This window comes from Rattus norvegicus, chromosome 9 (genome assembly GCF_021556685.1).
Source record: "Rattus norvegicus strain SHRSP/BbbUtx chromosome 9, alternate assembly SHRSP_T2T, whole genome shotgun sequence".
Taxonomy (NCBI): Eukaryota; Metazoa; Chordata; class Mammalia; order Rodentia; family Muridae; genus Rattus; species Rattus norvegicus.
Window position 1 is genome coordinate 13,939,345 of NC_141542.1, and position 21,381 is coordinate 13,960,725.

At 40.0% G+C, this 21,381-nt stretch overlaps 1 protein-coding gene across 9 annotated transcripts in view; it reads left to right on the forward strand.

The window, feature by feature from the left end:
• Sult1c2 (sulfotransferase family 1C member 2) overlaps positions 1-12,248 on the forward strand; it is a 64,309-nt gene extending 52,061 nt beyond the window's left edge. For 7 of the 9 annotated variants that reach the window (XM_087564663.1, XM_087564656.1, XM_087564660.1 and 4 more), the window contains 5 exons: positions 4,056-4,153; positions 7,617-7,743; positions 8,176-8,270; positions 8,405-8,585; positions 10,203-12,244. In XM_087564663.1, coding sequence (XP_087420789.1) covers positions 4,056-4,153; positions 7,617-7,743; positions 8,176-8,270; positions 8,405-8,585; positions 10,203-10,315 — 614 coding nt within the window. In that variant the 3' untranslated portion in view covers positions 10,316-12,244. 9 annotated transcript variants of the gene reach the window in all.
• Positions 12,249-21,381: the final 9,133 nt, after the last annotated feature.

Below are 21,381 nucleotides of genomic sequence, written 5' to 3' on the forward strand. Positions count from 1 at the left end.
AAAAGGACAAATTTGGTTATTCTTGGCTTCCAGGTCATTATCCTCAAAATGATAGAGTGAATTCCTTGAGGTTCCAATAAGAGACTTCAGGTTTGGGTGCTGAGAGGGACACTAAGAGGAGTTTCCTTAGAGATGTAAGTCTTGTTAGGAGAATTGTTAACCCCATGGTCATACAGATAGACAGCAGCATGAAAGGGCACTGATGAGAATCCAAGCAACATGGTAAAATGTGGGAAGTCCATTCTTATAGGTCTCAGAGAAATTGGGGGGTTTCATGAACTCAGGCTGACTAATTCCTATACAGAAGCAAAAGGAGGAGGAGGAGGAGGAGGAGGAGGAGGAGGAGGAGGAGAAGAAGGAGGAGGAGGAGGAGGAGGAATAATCCCAGGGTAGGAATGTAGAACTCCAGTGATGTGTGTGGGACACATCTATTGAAGTTGAACATGCTACACAGGTGTGGGATGTGTTGTCATTAGTGGCTTTCTGTTCTCCTTGGGTCTGGTAGTTTGGGCATCTAAATTTTCTTTTTTTTTTTCTGGCTGTGTCTCTCAGGAGCGATCTACATCCGGCTCCTGTCAGCCTGCACTTCTGTGCTTCATCCATCTTGTCTAATTGGGTGGCTGTATATGTATGGGCCACATGTGGGGCAGGCTCTGAATGGGTGTTCCTTCAGTCTCTGTTTTAATCTTTGCCTCTCTCTTCCCTGCCAAGGGTATTCTTGTTCCCCTTTTAAAGAAGGAGTGAAGCATTCACATTTTGATCATCCGTCTTGAGTTTCATTTGTTCTAGGCATCTAGGGTAATTCAAGCATTTGGGCTAATAGCCACTTATCAATGAGTGCATACCATGTATGTCTTTCTGTGATTGGGTTAGCTCACTCAGGATATTTTCCAGTTCCAACCATTTGCCTACGAATTTCATAAACTCGTTGTTTTTGATAGCTGAGTAATATTCCATTGTGTAGATGTACCACATTTTCTGTATCCATTCCTCTGTTGAAGGGCATCTGGGTTCTTTCCAGCTTCTGACTATTATAAATAAGGCTGCAATGAACATAGTGGAGCACGTGTCTGTTTTATATGTTGGGGCAGCATCTTTTGGGTATATGCCCAAGAGAGGTATAGCTGGATCCTCAGGCAGTTCAATGTCCAATTTTCTGAGGATCCTCCAGACTGATTTCCAGAATGGTTGTACCAGTATGCAATCCCACCAACAATGGAGGAGTGTTCCTCTTTCTCCACATCCTCGCCAGCATCTGCTGTCACCTGAGTTTTTGATCTTAGCCATTCTCACTGGTGTGAGGTGAAATCTCAGGGTTGTTTTGATTTGCATTTCCCTTATGACTAAAGATGTTGAACATTTCTTTAGGTGTTTCTCAGCCATTCGGCATTCCTCAGCTGTGAATTCTTTGTTTAGCTCTGAATCCCATTTTTTTTTTATTAACTTGAGTATTTCTTATATACATTTCGAGTGTTATTCCCTTTCCCGGTTTCCGGGCAATCATCCCCCTCCCCCCTCCCCTTCCTTATGGGTGTTCCCCTCCCAACCCTCCCCCCATTGCCGCCCTCCCCCCATAGACTAGTTCACTGGGGGTTCAGTCTTAGCAGGACCCAGGGTTTCCCCTTCCACTGGTGCTCTTACTAGGATATTCATTGCTACCTATGGGGTCAGAGTCCAGGGTCAGTCCATGTATAGTCTTTAGGTAGTGGCTTAGTCCCTGGAAGCTCTGGTTGCTTGGCATTGTTGTACTTTTGGGGTCTCGAGCCCCTTCAAGCTCTTCCAGTTCTTTCTCTGATTCCTTCAATAGGGGACCTATTCTCAGTTCAGTGGTTTGCTGCTGGCATTCGCCTCTGTATTTGCTGTATTCTGGCTGTGTCTCTCAGGAGCGATCTACATCCGGCTCCTGTCGGTCTGCACTTCTTTGCTTCATCCATCTTGTCTAATTGGGTGGCTGTATATGTATGGGCCACATGTGGGGCAGGCTCTGAATGGGTGTTCCTTCAGTCTCTGTTTTAATCTTTGCCTCTCCCTTCCCTGCCAAGGGTATTCTTTTTCCTCATTTAAAGAAGGAGTGAAGCATTCACATTTTGATCATCCGTCTTGAGTTTCGTTTGTTCTAGGGATCTAGGGTAATTCAAGCATTTGGGCTAATAGCCACTTATCAATGAGTGCATACCATGTATGTCTTTCTGTGATTGGGTTAGCTCACTCAGGATGATATTTTCCAGTTCCAACCATTTGCCTACGAATTTCATAAACTCGTTGTTTTTGATAGCTGAGTAATATTCCATTGTGTAGATGTACCACATTTCTGTATCCATTCCTCTGTTGAAGGGCATCTGGGTTCTTTCCATTTTCTGGCTATTATAAATAAGGCTGCGATGAACATAGTGGAGCACGTGTCTCTTTTATATGTTGAGGCATCTTTTGGGTATATGCCCAAGAGAGGTATAGCTGGATCCTCAGGCAGTTCAATGTCCAATTTTCTGAGGAACCTCCAGACTGATTTCCAGAATGGTTTTACCAGTTTGCAATCCCACCAACAATGGAGGAGTGTTCCTCTTTCTCCACATCCTCGCCAGCATCTGCTGTCACCTGAGTTTTTGATCTTAGCCATTCTCACTGGTGTGAGGTGAAATCTCATGGTTGTTTTGATTTGCATTTCCCTTATGACTAAAGATGTTGAACATTTCTTTAGGTGTTTCTTAGCCATTCGGCATTCCTCAGCTGTGAATTCTTTGTTTAGCTCTGAACCCCATTTTTTAATAGGGTTATTTGTTTCCCTGCGGTCTAACTTCTTGAGTTCTTTGTATATTTTGGATATAAGGCCTCTATCTGTTGTAGGATTGGTAAAGATCTTTTCCCAATCTGTTGGTTGCCGTTTTGTCCTAACCACAGTGTCCTTTGCCTTAGAGAAGCTTTGCAGTTTTATGAGATCCCATTTGTCGATTCTTGATCTTAGAGCGTAAGCCATTGGTGTTTTGTTAAGGAAATTTTTTCCAGTGCCCATGTGTTCCAGATGCTTCCCTAGTTTTTCTTCTATTAGTTTGAGTGTGTCTGGTTTGATGTGGAGGTCCTTGATCCACTTGGACTTAAGCTTTGTACAGGGTGATAAGCATGGATCGATCTGCATTCTTCTACATGTTGACCTCTAGTTGAAGCAGCACCATTTGCTGAAAATGCTGTCTTTTTTCCATTTGATGTTTTTGGCTCCTTTGTCAAAAATCAAGTGCCCATAGGTGTGTTTGTTCATTTCTGGGTCTTCAATTCTGTTCCATTGTTCTATCTGTCTGTCTCTGTACCAATACCATGCAGTTTTTATCACTATTGCTCTGTAATACTGCTTGAGTTCAGGGACAGTGATTCCCCCTGAAGTCCTTTTATTGTTGAGGATAGTTTTAGCTATCCTGGGTTTTTTGTTATCCCAGATGAATTTGCATATTGTTCTGTCTAACTCTTTGAAGAATTGGATTGGTATTTTGATGGGGATTGCATTGAATCTGTAGATCACTTTTGGTAAAATGGCCATTTTTACAATATTAATCCTGCCAATCCATGAGCATGGGAGATCTTTCCATCTTCTGAGGTCTTCTTCAATTTCTTTCTTCAGTGTCTTGAAGTTCTTATTGTACAAATCTTTTACCTGCTTGGTTAAAGTCACACCGAGGTACTTTATATTATTTGGGTCTATTATGAAGGGTGTCGTTTCCCTAATTTCTTTCTCAGCTTGTTTCTCTTTTGTGTAGAGGAAGGCTACTGATTTATTTGAGTTAATTTTATACCCAGCCACTTTGCTGAAGTTGTTTATCAGCTTTAGTAGTTCTCTGGTGGAACTTTTGGGATCACTTAAATAAACTATCATATCATCTGCAAATAGTGATATTTTGACTTCTTCTTTTCTGATCTGTATCCCCTTGATCTCCTTTTGTTGTCTGATTGCTCTGGCTAGAACTTCAAGAACTATATTGAATAAGTAGGGAGAGAGTGGGCAGCCTGGAGTGGATGTTCTCATGTGCTGAGCAGACTGTGCAATCATCTCCTGAATTGTGTTACAGGTGTGGACAAAGCCAATGCGATGCCAGCTCCAAGGATATTAAGGACCCATCTTCCCACTCAGCTGCTGCCACCGTCTTTCTGGACAAACAACTGTAAGGTAAGACAGTAGCAGTTCCTATCCGGACTGGAGCAGGGAGCCCAGGGCCTCAGGCCTCACAGCCTGAGTGAGTATAGCTTCCTTAGCAGTACGCTGTACCTCTGAGACCTCATACTGTGCAGTAAAGTCAAACACCATGCTAGATTTAGTAGAGTGGTTCCCCAGAGGCTTTCAAATGTGATGTGAAGGCCGAGGGCAGACTGAGGTACTGGAGATCATGTGTTCTTCAGTGAAGCAGACTGGGAGTGGGGAACGGGAACCATAGGCTGTAGGCTATAGGAGGGCTTATGGAGTGGAGCACAAAGAAGACTGAGCAGATCAAGTGCAAAGGACTGATGTTCAAAGGGTAAATCCCAGTGGAGCTGCAAAGGAGGCTTGGATGGAGCCTCAGAAGCCTCCAGGCTGCTGTCACTCTTTCTAGGATTATGTCATGTGTCCCAATGTCTTGTCTATTGTGTTCCTGACACATTGAGGGTGTTGGACCATGGTAGGAGTATACCATGGGTATACCAAGGAGTATGCCAAGGGTACAGTAATCGTGCAGTGAGTGGAGCTGAGATTCAAGGATGAGGCAATGGCTTTTCTAAGAATAATCTTTTTCTTTTTTAAATGGAAATAGTGAAAGAAAGATAAAAAGGGACTGGAGAAATGGGCTCAGTGCTTAAGAGCATTGACTGTTCTTCCAGAGGACAGAGGTTCAGATATTAGCTCACAACTGTCTGAAACTTCAGTACTAGGGGATATGATGCCCTCTTCTGGTTTGGATGGGTACTGCTTGCACATGGGTCATGATCATAGAAGCAGGCAACGCATCAATATAAATAAAACCATCGCATAATTTAAGCTTTAAGGATTGTTTTGAAAGGACTAAAGTATTTCTAGATAGCAGAAATATTGTTGGAGCTCCTACAATCAAATGACTGTGTATTGTCTGTAAAGGTGGGTGAGGAATGCCAATTCTATTCCTGGCATTACTGGGACCAGCTATCATGAAATCACTGAGGAATACCTCTTGATATTATCTGAGATCAAATAAGCTGAGGAAATTCCCAAGTTACAAAAAATAAAACTGAAATAAAATTAAGAAAAGCAGAATTATCATGGACCTGTGCAGTGGTATTTGATCCCCTGGATAATTCAGCAACATTAGCTTTAATGTTTGCACAGGGATTGAAACAGAACATACACAAGGAGATAAGAGAATGAGGCTTTGGTATCATGGGTCATCATCTTCAATGTATATGTAGGTGGAGGAGTTGAGCTCTGTGGTACAGAGAATAGTCTTCAATGGGTATATTTTCAGTTTTGAATGAGTGAGGTTATTAAGTATATAAAACAAGCCAAAGAAAAATAAATAGCAAGCAGCCTGCAGATGAAAGGATGGAGTTAGAGAGATAGACAGACAGACAAACAACAAATCAGGTCCTCAAGCAGAAATTGCCTGGACAAGCCCTCTTGAATCTGACACTTTGTGTTCCCAGCACTGAGATTCCCAGGCAGAGCATAGTGTGTCCCTGGGCACGGCTTCCAGGTCAAGGAACAAATCACAGTAGAAAGATAATATTACAAGGGGAGGACTCACAAACATCTAGCAAAAACTACTGATGAATCTTCATTGGGATAGCCAGTCAGTTTACTCATAAAATACCCAGGCTGAGCAGAGTATTCCTCCAAGTAAAGGACTGGTAGGAAAGAGATAACATCAGGAGATCCTGTGCTCACACCATTTTCAAGAAACTGAGGAAGTTTAAGCATCAGCTGGAGTTTCACACTGAGGTTTCTCTCTATGGCTAAGGTTTCCAAGAGCTGATCTAGCATCTCTTTCCCAGTGGGCTAAACAAAGTTACACCTGTAGGAAATAGTTCAACTTCCAGATGATCTCAGTAACAGAAGCAATTTACTGTTCTCTCCCCTCCTTGTAACAGAGTTAGTGGAATAGTCTCTCCCCAGATAAGGGATCTTGGAGAACACTTAGAACTACATGCTTGGTGTTGAAATGTGTGTAGAGTAACCCAACTTCTGGAAACAGCTTGTCAGTGAGTTCAAACAACAGAAGGCAATTTACCAATATAATGTACATTGTGGGTCGTAAAGGAGACCATGGGTAGTTTCTGGATAGTCTTTTGTCACCCCTCAAAGGTTTTAAAGATTAATTCCCGCTTTTTGCCCTGTTCAGGACACTACAAGCTCATACAAGTCAGCTAAGATGACCCCAGTACCAAAAACAAGAGTATACTCAACAGAAATACACATGATCTTTTCTGAAGAGTCATCTCAGCGCAGACCCCCAGATTACCACTGTGATCATGATCATACATTGCAACATACATACATACATACATACATACATACATACATACATACACACAACATACATAAGGGAAGAAGCTTCATAAGGGTGTCTGCCAAAGAAGAGTCAGAGTTGGCCCCCAAAAACTTCTGACAAACCTGTTGTATGCAAAAATAAAAAAATGTTAATGCTGTATAAAATAGATCATTGTATCATAAATGACATAAGGAAAGAAGGTGTGACTTTGAGTCAAATCATCAAATAAAGAAATGGTGTTTTATAATTGTATATACACATATATATTATATATCATATACATTATAAATATTATGCATATTTAATGATTTATATATAAAACACTGAATGTTAAGAACCAGAAGTAGCCTAACTCTCAGACTGTGTGCATCTGGATAGAGAAATGTAAGAACTTGGAAAGGGGATGAATGAGGACTGAGGAAAGGTGAGAGTCCTGTGTTGTGACTGGAAGCCACATCCATGAAAAGGAAAGAAGAAATTCATAAAACGTCAGTCAATACTGAGGTGAAAGACAACCTGAGTACAAAGTGCAAGAATCAATCAATCAATCAATAAATAAATAAATAAATAAATAAATAAATAAATAAATAAATAAATAAACTGAAACTTTACAAAATTCTTTCCATTGGAGCGCAGAAGCATTTGGATTTGGAGGAAACATGGGTTAGATCTCTAGCAAGGTGAAAATGTCTCCCAAAAGGGTCCTTATTCAAACACACCTGGCATTTGTTTATTCTGTGTAGAAACACACAGTTTTGAAAGTGACCATCATGGAGGAAAGTTTGTGCTCATAGCAAGTAGGATCCATGGTGCTGCTCCACATCGAAACACCAGGTGGAGTGATTGCTTTCCCAGAAATCAGGCTGAGGTTTCTGGAAGGCTCAGTGGCTCTGTAGTTGATTCAGAGTATCTAGAGGAAGAGTTTGCCCCTGATAACAAAAGGGAAATCAAGAACTGAGATAAATTTCAATGAGTTAGGGCTGGGCTGGGAGTACCATAATTGGTGACATTGCTCTAGGCTGAGTCTTGGTGCCAGGGCAGGAGAGTTGAGCATTCCCCAAGAGGACTCAGCCAGAGTGAGAACCCAGAACTTTTCATGTTCATGTTCCTTTAACTCACCTCTCTTCTTCTCCAAAGTTCCTTTATGTGGCTCGAAATGCCAAAGACTGCATGGTTTCCTACTACCACTTCTACAGGATGAGCCAGGTGCTCCCCGATCCAGGCACCTGGAATGAGTATTTTGAAACCTTCATCAATGGAAAAGGTAAATAAAAATGCATTGATCCCTCTGTGGTTTTACCCCGATTAGGCTGAGCTGAGAGAACAACCCCTGACAGTTGATCCCCCAGAGTTTCCTGTGCCTCCTATTTAAAGGCCTTTATTCAGGGATTCCTGGCCTATAAACTTTCCTCAGCCTGTGTGACCCTGTTATAATATGAGGGTGCAAGTGATTGTGCATAATCAACATGAAGCCACTTTAATTCTCATATTAAAGCAAAACCTCCAATACTGATAGAAACTACGTGACCTCAGAATTGAGCAGCTCAGTGACCCTGGAAATATCTAATAGAGAATTTTTTCTTCTCTGATGTACCTGAAGCCAGAAAAAAGAAAAAAAGAAAGAAAGAAAAAGGAAAGTCAAACTTTCCTGACTTGGAAGGTTTGTGTCCATGAAAACAATTCTTGTTTTTCACAGTAAGTTGGGGATCTTGGTTTGACCATGTGAAAGGATGGTGGGAAATTCGAGACAGATACCAGATTCTCTTTCTCTTCTATGAAGATATGAAGAGGGTAAGTAAATCACTGCTTCAGCTCCAGGGACAGGGAAACTGCTTTAGGAATGTGGTTCTGACAGGGATGTCTGGAAAAATGTGATAGTGTGAAAACTCTTTTCCAGTCCAACTCAATGCTACCCTCACTCACAGGACCCAAAGCGTGAAATCCAGAAGGTAATGCAGTTCATGGGCAAGAATTTGGATGAAGAGGTCGTGGATAAAATAGTCCTGGAGACATCGTTTGAGAAAATGAAAGAGAATCCTATGACAAATCGTTCTACAGTCCCCAAGTCTGTCCTGGACCAGTCCATTTCCCCTTTCATGAGAAAAGGTCTGTGGGGCTTATTTATCTCTAATTCTGAGGCAGTCCCCCTCCAATCCACATATTGTGATTCTAAGAAAGCTAGAGATTTGTTCCTAGTGTACAAGAAGCTCTACAAAGCAAGTCTTACAGATAACTAAGACCAGAGCTACCCTTGGTGCACACCTCCTTGGGATCCCTGCCTGCGGTTAGACTCATCAGAGCTGACATCTAGTTTGATTCTGTCTCCAAATCATGACTCATGACACTTTCAGGACTTTCAGCATGTATTACTGAAACCCAGGCTCTTAATGCTTCCTAGATTTTGAAAGAAAAAAAAATCTGATTGTCCCTCATGATTCACTTTTAAGAGGAAAACGTTTTTTTTTAAAGTTAGTATACTCAATAACTTTTTAAAACTCAATAGTTTGATGATTTCATACAGATCCTCAGTAAACCCACTTTCCAAATGTTAGGTACAGAATGAAACCCATCCCACTGTCTCATTGACACATGCATTTTTTTCCCACAGCAGTGCAACCAGCACTGAGGTTTACACATTTCTCCAGAACATCTTTTGTCTTCCTTTTAGCACATGAATTAATTCATTTCACTCCTCTTGCAGTATACCAAGTGTTCAGGCCCTGAAACAAATCAAACTGTTCTATCTCTTTTCTTTATTAATCCCTGGTGAGAATTTGACAAGTAGCTTTTTCCCAGCCCATCCATGACCACTCTTCTTTGGATTCACTTGCGTTTGTTTCTTTGCTTGCTTTGGCCATAAAAACACAAATACAGATACCATGACATTAATCTGTTAATTACAATATAAACTGTGGTTATATTATACACTTTTGTATATAATGAATAAGAGCTATCTCTCCAGAGAAAGAAACACAGATCTCAAACATCACTGTTTGTACATGTTTGTACATGTGTTATAGACATACTATTACTTTTCCAATCATTTCTCTAATTTTAGAAACTATAAATACTATGTTTACATTATAGGATCAATGCTACAATGAACATTTTTGTTCATCAAATTGCATAATTTCCACAAGAATCATAGGAATTCCAAAGATGTACTCTTCATAAAATCAATTCACAGAAATTAACTCTACACTTCAATAAATTTTCTAAACAAATAAAACTATTCAATTAGCATCTGAATCAAAGAAGCAATGAATTTCATCACCTTAAGCAATTTCGTGTGATATCTTTTGCCTGCAGTCACTTCCTACAGAGAAAAATGTTCTCATTTTTCACTATAGGTTGATTTAGCTTGCTTTTAGATCATGTATAGATGGAATATCACAATATGTATTTTATTATGTCCAGGGTCTTTGGCCATTATAACATTTTAAGCTCCTCTGGTATGATTATATGTCTACTATTTGTTCATTTTTATAACTATGACTATCTAGTATATGTAAGCCAGATCACCTTGAATTAATCAACCACTTAATTTAGAAGCTGGTGCCCCTCCCAAAGACAAATAGGGGTCCTTTTCAGACAGGAGAAGTAAGGTGATGTGGAATTAGATTCCTGTTATGACAGCTCCATTGTGGTCCCTCCACCCTCCAGTCAGGGACACAAAGTCTGTCAATCAGAGACTGATGTTCTTGTCTGGGCTTTGTATTTCAGGAACTGTGGGTGATTGGAAAAACCACTTTACTGTAGCTCAGAATGACAGGTTTGATGAAATCTATAAGCAAAAGATGGACGGAACCTCTCTAAACTTCTGCATAGAACTCTGATCAAGAAGGACATCTAAGACAGGAGTCTGTCTGCAAGCCTCAATTCAGCCAAAGGAAGCTCTGAAAGCAACCTGTAAAGGCCAAGGATTGTGGCTCCTACTCTGTGATAACTAACATCACATCACCATTCATAAAAGCATCATGTTTAGTATATACTTCCTCCACTCTTCAGTACAAATCAGTAACACAGCTTAACGAGCTAGTAAATAAACACATAAATAAAACTCTAGTAGTATACATTTTATGATGACATTCTTCTAGAAGGTATAACCAGGATACTAACTCTGAAACACACATCAATAGTGATCATCTAAATTAAAGTACATGAAATCCTAAAGTCCTTCCTGTTCAGTCTGTTTTGCCTGATTACAACGGGAAGAGTCAACATGTTGCAACTTGTTGCAATGTGTTTAAGGGAGCAGGTTCTGTGGGAGGAAAGTGAGGGAAGAACTTCAAGGAGATGTCAGAAATCCAAGTCTTAGTAAAGGGAATCCTATTTCTAGGTCATAAAGGAAACAGACAGAAGACATGAAGGTGGCCTTTGGAAGCACAAATTGTGTCTGGACAAGAGCAGAATGGAGGCTTGATGCTCAGTGTGGAGCCAGTTGAGTTTTGATCTCCTGTCATCGCTTCTGAGGAACAGCTTGTACTTTTGCCCACTTTAGCAGAGTCCATCTGCATTTGCTTGCCAGCATACTTCCTTCCACCTCCCACTCGCTCCATGTCTTGGGCATCCTTTTACTCCCAGTAACCAGGCAATATGGAGAACACAGCATGTTGCACGACTGAATGATGGCTCAGAAGACAGAAAGGCAAACATGTTTTGGGTCTCAGCACTTACCCTGTCACTTTAGTTGCAGACGTCAGCACTGCTAAGCTGAGATCAGCAGGAGCAGCCTGTGGCATGAGCAGGATATATATGTGAGCTCAGGGTACCTAGCATGAGCTAGAATGACATTTCCTTTCAATCACTCAAATGTACACTTTCTCCTAAATGTTGAGGACGTGGGCACAGCATGTGTTAGTGCCAGCAAGAGCCATTAGAATGTGTGGTAGAACTTAGTGGGTGGAAGCTACGAAACTGGACTGTGACCTAGAAGAGAATGAGTGCTCCTGGCCCTTGCTTTTCTTTCCCTTGTTTCTTGGCCATGAAAAATTCAATAATATGAGGTGGGCAGTTTTGCTCTGTCATTTAATTCCATGATGATATTCTGTCCATCTGACCATGGAATGTAAATTCCAAAAGCAAAAGCTAAAATAAAGCTTTTGTCTTTATAACTTGCTTATCCCAGATACTCATTAAAGTGAAAGGAAGCTCAACAACCCATTCCCAACGATGTGGCTATAAAATGCTGAAAAACATCTGTAATTTTGTTGAACTTAGAAGCAACTGTTTGGTTACTACTAAAATCTAACTATATGTGCATAGATAATTGACAACTTCTATGATATAAAAGATGTTTATATCCTGATTGGATTGTAAATTTTTATTGTTTTCTTCTATGTCTTCACATGTGTATTGAAGTAATTCAGTTTCTGTAAGTAATTTGTCTGTTCTTACAATCCAAACCAAATAGAAGTTCGTATACCTTCTTCCTTTCAAGGTTAAGTTCATAACATCCCAGAGTCGCTCCAGCGTATTTAAGGCGCAGCTTGTGTCTTCAGCCAGGTACTGTTAACAGTAAATTTGGGGTAAATTGTTGAAACTTGTTGGTGATGAACTTAAGCCTCTACTGGCTTTGTCTTGCTTGTAGTTTACATTTCTATTCAGAATTGAAAATAACAGTAACTTGTAAAGTTGTTCAAAATTGTAAAACATATAATGTTAGTTTAGTAAGTGCAAGATAATTTACCCACTGGTAATTTTAACTATTACTTTTGGAGCAAAGAATGAATAAAGTAAATGAAATATTACATCTGAACTATAGCTAAGTAATTGCCTTGTTTTTTTCATTATTTATTCACTTTACAACCCAACATTAGCTCCACACCCCCCTTACACTGTTCCTCCCCCCACTTTCCCTTCACTCTCTTCTCTGAGCAGAGGGAGTCCCTCCCTGGGTATCACCAAACCCTGGTACATAAAGTCTCTGCAGTACTAGGCGTATGGTCTCCCACTGATGCCAGACTAGGTGCCCCAGTTACGTGTGAATGGTATGTACAGGCAGGCAAAAGGTTCAGAAGCAGCCCTCACTCCAGTTGTTGGGGGACTCCCATGAAGACCAAGCTGCAGATCATCCACGTATTTGCACAAGGCTTAGGTCTAGCCCATGCTTGCTCTTTGCTTGGTTGTTAATTCTCAGGAAGCTTCCAAGGGTCCAGGTCAGTTGCTTCTGTTGGTCTTCTTCTGAAGTTTCTATTCTCTGCCCATCCCATCTTTCCAACAACTGCTCCACAAAAACTCTTCAATCTCAACCTAATGTTGGGCTGTGGATCTCTGCATCTCTATCAATTAGCTGTTGGATAGAGCCTCTCAGAGCACAGTTAAGCTAGACTAATGTCTATAAGCATAAAAGAGTCCCATTAATAGTGTCAGGGATTTTTTTATTTACATTTCAAATGTTATTCCCTTTCCCAGTTTCCCAGACATAAGCCTCCTATCCTATCCCCCCCCTTCTTCCATAAGGGTGTTTCCCTACCCAACCACCCCCTTCCCCCCAAATGTTCCCCTACACTGGGGGTCCAGCCTTGGCAGAACCAAGGGCTTCTCCTTCCATTGTTGCCCAACAAGGCCATCCTCTGCTACATATGCAGATGGAGTCATGGGTCAGTCCATGTATAGTCAGTCTTTGGGTATTGGTTTAGGCCCTGGGATCTCAGCTTGGTTGGCATTGTTGTTTTTATGGGGTTGCAAGCCCCTTCAGCTCTTACAATCCTTTATCTAATGCCCCCAATGGGGATCCCATTCTCAGTTCAATGATTTGTTGCTAACATTTGCCTCTGTATTTGACATGCTCTGGCTGTGCCTCACAGGAGACAGATATATCAGGCTCCTGTCAGCATGCACTTCTTGGCTTCATCAGTCTTATCTAGTTTTAGTGGCTGTACATATATATGGGTTATATACCCAGGTGGGGCAGGCTGTGAATGGTGTTCCTTCAGTTTCTGCTCCAAACTGTGCCTCCATATCCCCTCCTATGAATATTTTTGTTCCCCCTTTTAAGAAGGAGTGAAGCATCCATACTTTGGTTGTCCTTCTTCTTGAGCTTCATATGGTCTGTGGATTGTATCTTGGGTAATTTGAGCATTTGGGCTAATGTCCACGTATAGTGAGTGCATACCATGTGTGTTTTTCTGTGATTGGGTTACCTCACTCAGAATGATATTTTCTAGTTCCATCCATTTGCCTATGAATTTCCTGAAGTCATTGTTTTTGACAGCTGAGTAGTACTCCATTGTGTAGATGTACATTTTCTGTATCTATTCCTCTGTTGAAGGGCATCTGGGTTCTTTCCCGCTTCTGACTATTATAAATAAGGCTGTTATGAACATAGTGGATCGTGTTTCTTTGTTGTATGTTGGAGCATCTTTTGGGTGTATGCCCAGTAGTGATTGATATAGCTGGGTCCTCAGGTAGTGCAATGTCCAATTTTCTGAAGAACACCAGACTGATTTCCAGAGTGGTTGTGATGAATTTTCATATATTGAATCATCCCTGCATCCCTGGGATGCAACTTTCTTAGTTTTGATGGATGATGTCTTTGATGTGTTCCTGAATTCAGTTTGTGGTTTTTGAGAATTTTATTGAGTATTTTTGCATCAATGTTCATAAGAGAAATCAATCTGAAGTTCTTTTTCTTTGTTGAGTCTTTGTGTAATATGGTGACTGTGGTCTCATATAATTAGTTTGTCAGTGTTCCTTTGTTTGTATTTTTGTGAAATAGTTTGAGGAATATTATTATTATCTCTTCTTTTAAAATCTGGTAGAATTCTGCACTAAAACCATCTACCCTGGGCTCTTTTGGTTGGGAGACTTTTAATGACCACTTCTATCTCTTTAGGGGTTATGGAGCTGCGTTGGTAATTTGCCTGATCTTGATTTAACCTTACTAAGTGGTACATGTCTAGAAAACCATTCTTTTAATTAAGAATTTGAACTTTTATGGAGCATAGGCTTGTGAAATAAGACCTAATGATTTTTTGAGCATCAGTTGTTATGTTTCCCTTTTCCTTATTGATTTTGTTTATTTGGATACTGTCTCTCTCTCTCTTGGTTAGTTTGGCTAAAGGGCTTGTTTATCTTGTTGATTTTGTCAAAGAATCATCTCTTGGTTTTGTTGATTCTTTGTATTGTTTTCTTTGTTTCTAAATGATGATTTCCTGCCTTCTATTCCTCTTTGGAGTGCTTGCCTCAGTTTTCTTCCCTCAAGCATTCAGGTGTACTTTTAAATTGCTGGTATGAGAAGCTTTTAATTTCTTTATGCAGGCATCTGGTGCCAGCCTCTTAGCACTGCTTTCATTACATTCCATAAATTTGGCTATGTTGGGTCTTTATTTTCATTGAATTCTAGAAAGTCTTTGATTTCTTTATTTCTTCCCTGACCCAGAGATCATTGAGTAGAGAGTTAATTTCCATGAATGTATAGACTTTCCAGTGTTTCTGTTGTTGAAGTGAGATGGCTGTTAGCAAGACCAACATGCAGTCCCTCCAATGACACTGATTAAAAGAGACCTGATACAAATTCAGTGTAGAAAAAAATAAGGTGATGTTCTACCCAATAGACTACAATTCACATGATTTTTCAGGGACATTCAAAATTTTATGTTTTCAGAAACAAGAATATTTGAAAGGAGTTCATATATGCCTCAGTATTTAAATAAAATGAAATAAAACACTTGAAAGCAAGAGTCATAAGCAACAAGTTTGGGATACCAAAAAATGTAACTCCAAAGAAGGCCTCATGGATTCCCCAACTCTGTAATAGCTTTGGAGAAAAATATACACCAAAGTTACAGAAAATACCTGGTGAAATAGAACACAAATGTTTACATTGGAACTCATTCCTGTGGTAGCACAAATGATCCCATAATCAACTAAGCACAAAGAAAAGAGAAAGCACAAGTTCCCTTTCCTGATGATCAGAGATAGGAAAATCACCAATGAGAGTACTTGATACTTCACATCCATTTCAGTAACACACTACAGAGCCCTTCTTTCACTTTCAAAATCCTCCCACTCAGGGACAGAAGGATAATTTGTAACCAAAAGTTAAATAACATCATAACATATAATGAGACTCAAAGGGTTCTTACTCAGCACAGGGACTAGTGAACTCTCCTGTCATTAAGAAAGTAGCTAGAAAGAAAGGAAGTTTTACAGGAAACAAAGCAGTTTCACAAACAGAAATAGGATATATATTGTCTTTTTTGGTCATGTGGAAAAAGAAGGCTAAGCTTTTGTAAAAGTCATAGTTACAAAGACATTGTGGAGGGAGTGAAATGCTACAAGAGAAATGATCAAAGTCCATTTTAGGCATGCATAGAAATGGCATAATGAAATTGATTATGTGATATATATATATATATATATATATATATGTGTGTATATAATATATATTTAGTATATCTTATTATACTTGTTTTGTAACTATTATTATAATTTGAGCATGTAATACAGTAAATAAATTGTAATTATAAAATAGTGTAATTATCCATTTTAGTATAATTAGAATATATTAAAATATTCATAATTAGCATAAACATTAAATATATTTCACATACTATATACATATATACTACATGTATTAATTTATTATGGGTACTAGGTATAAATATTTTTATTGGATTTTAAAAATTTATTTATATTTCAAATGTTATCCCATTTCCCCTATCAAATGTCCCCTTCCCCTTCTTCTATGAAGTTGTTCCCCCACCCATCCAGCCATCCCTTCCCACCTCCATGCCCTGATATTTCCTTACACTGGGGGCTTGAGCCTTAGCAGGACCAAGAGCTTTACCTCCCATTGTTGCCCAGCAAGCCTACTGTCTACTACATATGCAGCTAGAGTTCATGTATACTCTTTGAGTGGAGGTTTAGTCCCTAGGAGCTCTGGTTGGTTGGTTGTTGTTCTTATGGGGTTGCAAATCCATTTAGCTCCTTTGATCTTTTCTCTAACTCCTCCATCAGGGCCCCATTTCTCAGTTCAATGGTAGGCTGCAAGCATTTGCCTCTGTATTTGCCATGCACTGGCAAAGCCTCTCAGGAGACATCTATATCAGGCTCTTCTTGGCATGCACTTCTTGGCATCAGAAATATTGTCTTGATTTGGTGGCTGTATGTATATGGGCTGGATCCTCAGGTGGGGCAGTTTCTGGATGGCCTTTCCTTCAGTCTCTGCTCCAAACTTTCCCACCATATCTCTTTCTATGAATATTTTTGCTTCCTCTTCTAAGAAGGACTGAAGTACCCACACTTTTGTTGTCCTTCTTCTTGAGCTTCATGTTGCCTGTAGACTGTATCTTGAGTAATCCAAGCTTTGGGGCTAATATCCACTTAGCAGTGAGTACATATCATGTATATTATTTTGTGATTGGGTTACCTCACTCAGGATATTTTCAAGTTCCATCCATTTGCTTGTGAATTTCATGAAGTCATTGATTTTGTTTTTTTTTTTTTGTTTGTTTGTTTTTTGTTTTTTTTTTTTAAAGATTTATTTATTTATTATATATAAGTACACTGTAGCTGTCTTCAGATACACCAGAAGAGGGCATCAGATCTCTTTACAGATGGTTGTGAGCCACCATGTGGTTGCTGGGAATTGAACTCATGACCTCTGGAAGAGCAGTCGGGTGCTCTTAACCGCTGAGCCATCTCTCCAGCCCGAAGTCATTGATTTTAATAGTTGAGTAGTACACCTTCTATAGATTATGATATTTTCTGTATCTATTTCTCTGTTGAGGGGTGTCTTTACAGCCTCTGGCTATAATAAATAAGACTGCAGTGAACATAGTGGAGCATGTGTCATTGTTATACGTTGGACCATCTTTTGGGTGTATGCCCAGGAGTTCTATAGCTTGGTCCTCAGGTAGTACTATGTCCAATTTTCTGAGAAGCTGCCAGACTGATTTCCAGCATGGTTGTACCAGCTTGCAATCCCACCCACAATAGCGGAGTATTCCTCTTTGTCCACATTTCCACCAGCATCTGTTGTCACCTGAATTTTTGATCTTAGCCATTCTGAATGGTGTGAGGTGGAATCTCAGTGTTGTTTTGATTTGCATTTCCCTGATGACTAAGGATGTTGACCATATCTTTAGGTACTTCTCAATCATTCAATATTTCTCAGTTGAGAAGTCTTTGTTTAGCTCTGTATCCTAATTTTTAATAGGAATATTTGATTCTGAGGAGTCTAACTTTTTGAGTTCTTCATATATATTGGATATTAGCCCTCTGTCTGATGTAGGATTGGTAAAGATCTTTTCCTAATCTGTTGGTTGACATTTTGTCCTAATGACAGTATCCTTTGCCTTACAGAAGCTTTGCAAATTTAAGAAGTCCCATTTGTCAATTCTTGATCTTAGAGCATAAGCCATTGTTGTTTTCTTTAGGAAATTGTCAGATGCCTAGAACAAATGAAACTCAAGCCGGATGATCAAAATGTGAATGCTTCACTCCTTCTTTAAAAGGGGAACAAGAATACCCTTGGCAGGGAAGAGAGAGGCAAAGATTAAAACAGAGACTGAAGGAACACCCATTCAGAGCCTGCCCCACATGTGCCCCATACATATACAGCCACCCAATTAGACAAGATGGATGAAGCAAAGAAGTGCAGACCAACAGGAGCCGGATGTAGATCGCTCCTGAGAGACACAGCCAGAATACAGCAAATACAGAGGTGAATGCCAGCAGCAAACTACTGAACTGAGAATAGGACCCCCGTTGAAGGAATCAGAGTAAGAACTGGAAGAGCTTGAAGGGGCTCGAGACCCCATATGTACAACAATGCCAAGCAACCAGAGCTTCCAGGGACTAAGCCACTACCTAAAGACTATACATGGACTGACCCTGGACTCTGACCTCATAGGTAGCAATGAATAACCTAGTAAGAGCACCAGAGGAAGGGGAAGCCCTGGGTCCTGCTAAGACTGAACCCCCAGTGATCTAGACTGTTGGGGGGAGGGCGGAAATGGGGGGAGGGTTGGGAGAGGAACACCCATAAGGAAGGGGAGGGGGGAGGGGGATGTTTGCCCGGATACCGGGAAAGGGAATAACACTCGAAATGTATATAAGAAATACTCAAGTTAATAAAAAAAAAAAAAAGGAAATTGTCCACTGTGCCCACGTGTATGAGAATCTTCCCTACTTTTTCTTCTATTAGTTTGAGTGTATTTGGTTTTATATAGAGGCCCTTGATCCACTTGTGCTTGATCTCTGTACAGGGTGACAAGAATGGTTTGATTGTACATGCTGACTTCCAGTTGAACCAGTGCCACTTGTTGAAAATGCTTTCCTTTTTTCCAGTGGATGGATTTAGCTCCTTTGTCAAAGATCAAGTGACCATAGATGTGTGGGTTCATTTCTGGGTCTTCAATTCTATTCCATTGATCTACCTGCCTGTCTCTTTACCAATACCATACATTTTTTATCACTCTTGCTCTGTAATACAGCTTGAGGTCAGGAATAGTGATTCCCCCAAGAAGTTTTTATATTGTTGATGATATTTTTTGCTACCCTGTGTTTTTTGTTATAACAAATGAGATTGCAAATGACTCTTTCTAACTCTATGAAGAATTGAGTCAGGTTTTTGATGGGGATTGCACTGAATCTGTAGTTTGCTTTTAGCAACATGACCATTTTTACTGTATTAATCCTGCCAATCCATGAGCATGGGAGGACTTTCAATCTTCTGAGATCTTCTTCAATTTCTTTCTTCAGAGACTTAAAGTCCTTGCCATACAAATCTTTCACTTACTTGGTTAGAGTAACACTGAGGTATTTTACATTATTTGGGACTATTGTGAAGGGAATCATTTTCCTAATTTTTTTCTCAGCCTGTTAATTCTTTGAATAGAAGAAGACTACTCATTTGTTTGAGTTAATTTTATATCCAGCCACTTTGCTGAAGTTGTTTATCAGGTTTAGGATCTCTTCTGGAATTTTTGTGGGCTCTAAGTATACTAACATATCATCTGAAAATAGTTATATTTTGACTTCTTACTTTCCAAATTGTATCCCTTTGACCTCCTTTCATTGTCTGATTGCTTTGGCTAGGACGTCGAGTACTATATTGAATAGGTAGGGAGAGAGTGGGCATCTTTGTCTACTTCTTGATTTTAGTGGGATTATTTCAAGTTTCTCTCCATTTAGTTTGATGTTGGCTACTGTTTTGCCATTTATTGATTTTACTATGTTTAGGTATGAGCTTTGAGTTCCTGATCTTTTCAAGACTTTTATCATGAAGAGGTGTTGAATTTTGTGAAATGATTTCTCAGCATCTATTGGGATGATTAAGTGGTTTATTCCTTTAAATTTGTTTACATAGCAAATTATATTGATGTATTTACATATACTGAACTATTTCTGCGTTCCTGGGATGAAGCCAACTTGATGATGATGGATGGAACTTTTGATAAGTTCTTGGATTTGGTTTTCAATAATTTTATTCATTATTTTTCCATCAATATTCATAAGGGAAATTGGTCTGAAATCCTCTTGTTGGGTCTTTGTGTAGTTTTGGTATAAGCACAATTATTGCTCCATAGAAGGAGTTGGGTATTTTTCCATTTGTTTCTATTTTGTGGAATAGTGTGAAGGGTATTAGGTCTTCTTTGTGGGTCTGACAGAATTCTGCACTAACCCATCTGGTACTGGCCTCTGTTTGGTTGGGAAACTTTTAATGGCTGCTATTTCTTTAGGGCTTATGCAGTTATTTAGATGGTTTACCTGGTCCTGATTTAACTTTGGTACCTGGTATGTGTCTAGAAAATGGTTCATTCCTTCCAGATTTTCCAATTGGTTGAGAATAGGCTTTTGTAATAGGATCTGATGACTTTTTGAACTTCCTCAGTTTCTGATGTCATGTCTTCCTATTCATTTCTAATTTTGTTAATTCAGATACTGTCTCTGTGCCCTCTGATTAGTCTGGCTAGGGGCTTATCTATCTTGTTGATTTTCTTAAAGAACCAGCTCCTGACTTTGTTGATTTTTTTGTATAGTGATTTTTGTTTCTACTTGGTTGATTTCAGCACTGACTTGGATTATTTCCAGCCTTGTCCTCCTCATGAGTGCATTTGCTTCTTATTTTTAAAATTTGTTTAATACTTAATAATAATTTTTTGGTTTCCGGGCAAACATCCCCTCCCCCCTCCCCTTCATTATGGGTGTTCCCCTCCCAACCCTCCCCCCGTTGCCGCCCTCCCCCCAACAGTCTCGTTCACTGGGGGTTCAGTCTTTGCAGGACACAGGGCTTCCCCTTCCACTGGTGCTCTTACTAGAATATTCATTGCTACCTATGAGGTCAGAGTCCAGGGTCAGTCCATGTATAGTCTTTAGGTAGTGGCTTAGTCCCTGGAAGTTCTGGTTGCTTGGCATTGTTGTACATATGGGGTCTCGAGCCCCTTCAAGCTCTTCCAGTTCTTTCTCTGATTCCTTCAACGGGGGTCCTATTCTCAGTTCAGGAGTTTGCTGCTGGCATTCGCCTCTGTATTTGCTGTATTCTGGCTGTGTCTCTCAGGAGCGATCTACATCCGGCTCCTGTCAGTCTGCACTTCTTTGCTTCATCCATCTTGTCTAATTGGGTGGCTGTATATGTATGGGGCACATGTGGGGCAGGCTCTGAATGGGTGTTCCTTCAGTCTCTGTTTTAATCTTTGCCTCTCTCTTCCCTGCCAAGGGATTTCTTGTTCCCCTTTTAGAGAAGGAGTGAAGCATTCACATTTTGATCATCCGTCTTGAGTTTCATTTGTTCTAGGCATCTAAGGTAATTCAAGCATTTGGGCTAATAGCCACTTATCAGTGAGTGCATACCATGTATGTCTTCTTTGATTGGGTTGGCTCACTCAGGATGAAATTTTCCAGTTCCAACCATTTGCCTACGAATTTCATAAAGCCGTTGTTTTTGATAGCT